Source organism: Limulus polyphemus, unplaced genomic scaffold (genome assembly GCF_000517525.1).
Source record: "Limulus polyphemus unplaced genomic scaffold, Limulus_polyphemus-2.1.2 Scaffold50, whole genome shotgun sequence".
NCBI lineage: Eukaryota > Metazoa > Arthropoda > Merostomata > Xiphosura > Limulidae > Limulus > Limulus polyphemus.
The window spans coordinates 142,843-150,169 of NW_013665660.1; the positions used below are offsets into that span (position 1 = coordinate 142,843).

The window sequence follows — 7,327 nt, forward strand, 5'->3', positions numbered from 1 at the left end:
GTTTGGTGTGACGAGGATTCGAACCCGCGACCCTTAGATTGCGAGTCGAGTGCCTTAACCACCTGGCCATGCCGGGCCTATCTCAAATGGATTGTGGGATTTAGATTTTTATCTTCAAACGTCAAAGAATGCAAAAACAAAATATTTAATATTAATTATTATTGAGCATTTTAGTATAAAAAAGATGAAAAAGAATAACCGTTACGTTCTCAAGTAAAGTATATACAATGATCAAAAAGATTGAGAGACAATCGAAATTTTCTATTTTCTAGCTATACAAGACAAAAATAGTGTTATTAAATAATGTCAGTTGCATCCCTGACGTAATGTTTTGTGTGGAACAAGTATCAAGTTGTTGGTTATATAATCTTATATAACACTTTCCGGCGATATATTAAAGTGACGAAAATACACACTGTGTAAAGATATCTAGATTAATAGTGAAACATGCCGGGACCCGAGCAAAGACATTTGGACATTTATATGATGTTTAGAGCAGTAAGTCGACAGTTATTTGACAAAATAGGGTCGACGCAACTAACTTCTTAACTGAATTTACAGTTTAGAAAAGCAAACGGTCAGAAATAGGCTTTATAAGATTGACCTTTATGCCAGACAACCAGTGGTATGTGTTCCTCTAACCCATTGCCGCTAAACTAAACATCCTTCCCTCTCGTCAGTGGTATCAACAGCATGTGGATTAGTCAAGCGACAATATGTTCACAACCGAATCATGCCTCACATATACACATTCTGAGAGTGATTGGGACCAGATTCAACCCAAATTTCCTGGAGGTGAGATATGCATATGGCGGTGGTAGCATAATAATCTTGTCAGGGATTAATTAACCCTTATTCACTACGAGATAACGTCACAAATGTAATACGACATAAGCCAGCTAGAATCCTGTTCAAGTGTCTAAAAACTACTTGGAAGAAAAACTTGTTCAAGTGGATGGATTGTTTACCAGCATGTACATTATATTTGAATCCATTGAGAACTCTGGAAATACGTTTGGCAGCTCATTATTTATCTTCGAGCAGCGTTTATGAAATAGAAGCAACTCTGATGGAGAGTTAGCCATATTATTACAGCAACTCATTGAGTCACTGATTGTAACTATGATCATCAGTGTACAACTTGCATAAGTGATGAACATATCCCCTTATTAACAAGCATCTTCTGATCAGTTATTGGTTTTAAAAGTGTATATAAAACAGGGGTGCCATGGACATTTTTAATAACACTCTTTTTGCCCAGTCACGCCTTCCAGTGGCACAGCTATATGTCTGCGGAGTTACAACGCTAGAAACCGGGTTTCGATACTCGTGGTGGGCAGAGCACAGGTAATTCATTGTGTAGCTTTGTGCTTAACTTCAAACAAATATATATATACAAAATATGCCCTTCGATTATCCCTTATTATATACATATATAGTAAATATAGCTAAAATATTTTTACTGGTAATTTTTGAGATATTTCTGTTTTGTTTTTTTAGAATTTATATGGAAAAATGTCGTTTCACTCTAACTCGCATTATGTACGTTTTATTTAAATACTTGTTCTAATAATGCGGCGAATTTGATAAAAGGACATATTTTGTTAATCTAAAAGTAAATGTATCGAAAATATGAAAATAAACATAAACGATGTCGATACCTTCAACATTCTATAACAGTAAGCGTATTAAAATATGCTGTAATTTTTTTATTATTTAATTGAAATGATTTAAAGGGAAAACCTTTGGCAACAAAATCAGGAAACAAATAATCATCGTTAGCTTTTTTCAATTATTTACTCATGTACGTTAAAGCACTTAATATTTTCCTTATTTATAAAATACAGATAAACACAAAGAAAATAAAAATATCTTAATATTTAATAGAACACGTGCAAGTGTTAAGAACTTACGAAATTTCTCCAAACGGTGAGAAAGCTTCTCTAAGCTGTGTTGTCTCAATTTCTGGACTCAAGTCTCCTACAAAAATATGGTGGTGTTCTAGCAGGAAGAAAGAATGAAACAAAGTTTGTTTTTTACTTCTGGTTGTGAATGAGATTTATGATAAAATTAATAATGGTTGTGTATCTAAGATCAAACAATTTTACGTATATTCAAATTAAACAACTAAACAAGGATTTGATTATGGAAATTGGAAACTACTTAAGAAATAAGGAGGAGTGGTGTGATTTGGATATGACAACCTTATAATGGCTCTATTTGTAATGAAAATTGCACTGTAGGGCTATTATCAAGATGCACAGCTGTCAGGTAGACCATTACTGGACGTGGCGACATGGAAAGGTTCCAAAATAGTTTTAATATAACATACTTAACCTCTGCGTCCTTTATTGTTTGGTCAATTATAATTACTCTCCTCGCTCTTCTAAAGTCTATATAGCAATTTCATATTGCTATGTTGTGCAGACAGTGGTGATTACATAAACTAGTTGATCTTTCAGAAACCTTTTTATAGCTAACTTGTATACAAACTGATAGTGTGTCCAAATCTTGCCAGTACGAGTCTAAACACAGTTAAATGAGTTACCATTCTTCCACATGTTTGTGCTGTTTCCTACGTCAAAATCCTCCATCGCTATCAGCAAGAAAAATCGTACATATTTTTACACAAACATAAATGAAATTGGAGCAATCACCAAAATAAGAAACCTGAAGGTAAAATGGGGACGCTATCTTACCAGGACACTTGAAACATGCACATAACTAAGGAATATATATTCCTCGAATTGTATTCAAGTGTAATTGTTATTATATTGTAATAAATATTTGTGTAATTAAGTTTCTGAACAAAAACAGAAACACCTGTCCAACAAAGGGGCAATAAAGTAGCACAGCATTGAGTGGTTTGAACAGGAATAATACACATTTTTCAATAACAAGATCTTCAATTCCCGAAGTCAAGTACAAAGTCTGATTTCTAATATACTCCATAATGATTCTATGGGACTAAGATGACCGAAGGCTTCTTCATGCTTGGTAAAATAGTTTGAATATATGAATTATTATTTTGAAATAACCCACCACCAGTCGGATAAAACTGCTGTAACCAAGATGAATCTCTCTTCTACACTCTTGCTTTGATTATCTGTTATCTTGCCTTTTAGGGCGATGAATGGATCAAGTCGATACCAAGAAAACACAGCGACTGTATAACAAAATTACCACTCTTTAGATTTAGAACTAAATATTTGAGGTATACGTTTCTTCTTCGGGCTGTATGCCCTCCTACATGCCCAATTCATGAGAGAATGGTAAATGCTAAATCATCTGATCAGACAGCTCTTTTCCCAATGATTTTCTCCCGAGCCCACAGTTTGAAGTAATTGGATTAATGCATGTCCACTTACTTCTCAAGATTAATAAATGGTTTTTGTAAGATCGCTCTAACACAGTATTCCAGATAAATGAGCTTCAGTCAGCTTCTTTACTTTGACACTAGTTGATAGTGTTAGTATTGAGCTTTGAGAATATTTTGGTTGCTCTATTGTGATCCTGTTTCCTTACATGATGTGGCTTAATATTAGGTAGTCTGAACAAAAACATAACTTTCTTGGCATAAACTCTTTTAAAGTTTTATGAATGACACTACAGAGTAACATTACCTCATAAGCATCAATCTCAATGAATATGTTTACAGATGTATTTGGCAGGCGGTCCCTACTGTCATCCCTCTGTTGGATCATTCAAAGATTATATGAACTCCGAAGCTAAAGCAGTAAAGGCATAGCTAGTCTTTATATACACGTATTCTAGACAACTGGGAATAAGATTGTTTATATCTCGCATTTTCAATGTGCAAGATTACATTACAGGTTCCGGTTTGCAGGCGTTTTCCTTTTAGTTCATCCTCAATAAATACATATTTATTGCAAATTTAATCCCTCATTTCACATGAAACAAATAAATAAATCAGTGAAGTCCATTTTATAAATGAATGAAATAAGTTTTAAATATGATGTTATTTTAGCTTAAAAAATATTACGTAGAACAGTTTTACTGCAAACTGGCACTGTTCTAGTATTCTACCATTGAACTAAATATGAATTTCAATATAATTATAACTTACAAATAAGAAACAAAGTGTCTATTTTAAACCTACTCTAGAATATTAGACTTAAGCAAAGATTCCTTTCAAAATGAAAATTGTGTTGAATGCTTATGCAATTAGGATATATTGTGAGTACAATATAAATACTCGATAACAACAGCAATCACCCATACTAAATCAACAGGGAATCCTCAGTAGCCGTGGCTGTGATTAGATCTCAAATCGGTCAAGAGATGGAGTTATGAGCTAAAAGTTTGTACTTGAAAAAAAACTCAGAGCCAATGTATGAGCCGTTATGCCTCGGCTAAAAATACGGTACACAGAAATGCAATTATTCCTGGAACTGCATAATTCTAAACATATTTTTGCTATAAGCAAATTTCGTTTTTGTACAATTTACATGTTAACAACAAGTGTATCAGCCTCAGCACAAACATTATTTCTAATTTGTCAAAGAATAATAATCTAAACTTCAATATTAAAGCTACCACATACAAAATTGCAGTTAAAAAATAAGTTCAAGCACTTATTTCACCATTTTAAAAAGATGTTGGAAGATTAGAAGAGAAGAACGTCTGGTAATTTTAAATCACGATTACAATCAAAACAGGTACGTATAAAGCATGTTGAAAAACGTAATAACTAAACATGTGTTTTAGATTATCAAGACCCAACGACTCAGCAATGTACAATATTACACAACTCCAACATTATCGCCCAACAAAAAACAGATTACAGAAGTAATTTATCTACACTACTTAAGATAATTAAAGGATAATTAAACTTTATCATAACATTTTACTATGAAAAGCACTATTATAAAATAACGATAATTAATCCCCCAGTCAACTTATTCCAAATCAGGCATCTGATGACCTGAAATGCGAATAACTTATCATTCAGCCTGTGTTTGTAAGTGAACATTTGGTAGAAGTAGCTTTACGTTCTTAACATTCACAACATTTCACTTCAATATGGAGTGTAGTCATTATGAACAGCAGCGGCAGCCTCGCACCGATGTTGCATGCTTAAAACCACTGTTGAGGAGGTCATTAACTATACCAGTTACTCTTCTGAAACAGCTGTTTCCAGGGTATCTGGAGTAACTTGAGTGAATGCGACGTATCTATACATGGTCGACGTAGAAAAGCAAAGTAATGAAGTCGACCACTCAGGTCAATCCTGTCTTCTTCATTACAAATGTCAATCAGTTCAGCATGGTGAGGGAACATTCATTAGGCTGAAGTCAGGACCAATTTCACTAGCATAAAGATGCACTAAGGTTCGTAGATTCGTAGATCGTGGTCCCTATAATGTGTGGCAATAATAATATTTTTAGGCAAGACATTTATTCGTTAGTTTTTTCAATTTAGCACAAAGGTACTCGAGGACTGTCTGTGCTAACTATCCCCAAGTTTGAAGTAACAGACTAGAAGGAAGACAAATAGTTAGTCAACTCCCTACCAGTTCTTGGGCTACTCTTGTCAGACCGAATAGAGGGATTTGACCATCTCTCTTATTATGCACCCATAGCCCCAAAATGCGAAACGCATTTTTTGTTTGGCTGTAATGGGTCATGAACCAATGAATCTCAGATCCACAGTCCGGTACGCTAACCGGTGGGTCGCGCTCGGCTAATTACGCAAGACATAAAGACTGGTTCTTCCATCAATGTTTATTATTATACACATAATACTTCCACCACTGTCATTTACGTTAAGTTCCTTGTGTAATAGAAGTTATATCTGGTTCCAAGCTCTTCAAGTGAGTATATGCCTGTTATCTAGTTAGAGGATGAAACATGACACACCTACAATGAAGAATGTGTGTTCATTAGGCTTGTATTTAGCAACACTGCTCTTTGAACCATGCAGTGAACAGTTTTTTTAGGCTTGGCCACGGTTTCTGAACATTTTAAAACACTACCCTTTGTTTCACTTCAAAATGACAACTGAGACAAAATTAGACGAAATCACTATAGATACAAAGCTTGTTTGTTTGTTTTGAATTTCGCGCAAAGCTACACGAGTCGTCCCTAATTTAGCAGTGTAAGACTAGAGGGAAGGCAGCTAGTCATCACCACCCACCGCCAACTCTTGGGCTACTCTTTTACCAACGAATAGTGGGATTGACTGTCACATTATAACGCCCCCACGGCTGAAAGGGCGAGCATGTTTGGTGGTATGCGGATTCGAACCCGCGACCCTCAGATTGTGATTCAAGCGCCTTATCCACCTGGCCATGCCAGGCACAAAAAAAAGAAGGAAGGTAGTAGGACAAAGTACTGTTTAAAATTCCATTATTATATGAAAATCTTGCATACGAAAAAGTGTTCGATAGTTCAAATTTCGCAGCACCAAGACAAAAATATATTTGAGGATTTATTGTAAAACAACGAAATATGTGACAATTGGCTTCTTTGTAGATCATAACAGCGAAAATGTTAAAACACAAAACACTTGCCATAAACTTTCGTATCCATCTTTCATAAAATTTAAACTAAGGAAATGCCAATATTTGGAGATTTAATGAAGCTGGAAACTAGTTAGATTTGATTTTTTTTTCTATTTTTTGTGATTGCTTCACGCTTAGATTTTGATGAGGACCATTCATCATCAACAGTAAAGCTTCCAGAGCCAGTTTCATCAAACTTTTTTAATTATAATAATACGGTACAATTCAAGTCGCTGCTGCATAACTTACAACTTTTCGTCAATTTTATTACCAACTTATCCTAATACTAAAAAAAAAAACAATGACATTTTCTAGAGTCTGGAACACAAAATAGACAAATTTGCTCATGAAATAAAATACATAATTAGCTTTAAAATGGGAGGAATGTCTGTTTTATCATTTTTTTCAACATTTCGCGCAAAGCAAAACAAGGGCTATCTGTGAATAGCTATCCCTAATTTTGAATTTATAGACTAGAAGGAAGTTATCTAGTTGTTACGACAGCGGAAGTCACGCGACTCTGGGAGCATGCGCGCTGGAGTTTCTCGAAGGATCATGAATTTTCTTGGCAACTCTAGTTTGTTCCAGGCGCCCTCTTTTTTTTTAGTATATAAGCCCGGCAAATAAAGCCAGCGAAAAAAAGATAGAATTGCATAGATTGAAGAGATAGATAATTGTGTCAAGGGAACAGCAGGCACCGTAAGTAAAGTGTGTGAATCACTGTGATTTATAGCGTGTGTTGTTAAGTTTAAAGTGACTTTGGAAATTCTGTGTACTATAAAGTTGTATCAAGAAAGAATAAAC

General features: G+C 34.7%; 1 protein-coding gene across 6 annotated transcripts in view; it reads right to left on the bottom strand.

The window, feature by feature from the left end:
• The window catches only part of LOC106463001 (nucleolysin TIAR-like), a 257,478-nt gene that overhangs the window by 75,315 nt on the left and 174,836 nt on the right, over positions 1-7,327 (bottom strand). For all 6 annotated transcript variants that reach the window (XM_022390640.1, XM_022390636.1, XM_022390619.1 and 3 more), the window contains one exon: positions 1,914-2,001. In XM_022390640.1, the coding sequence (XP_022246348.1) occupies positions 1,914-2,001 (88 nt within the window). The remainder of the gene's footprint in view (positions 1-1,913; positions 2,002-7,327) is intronic.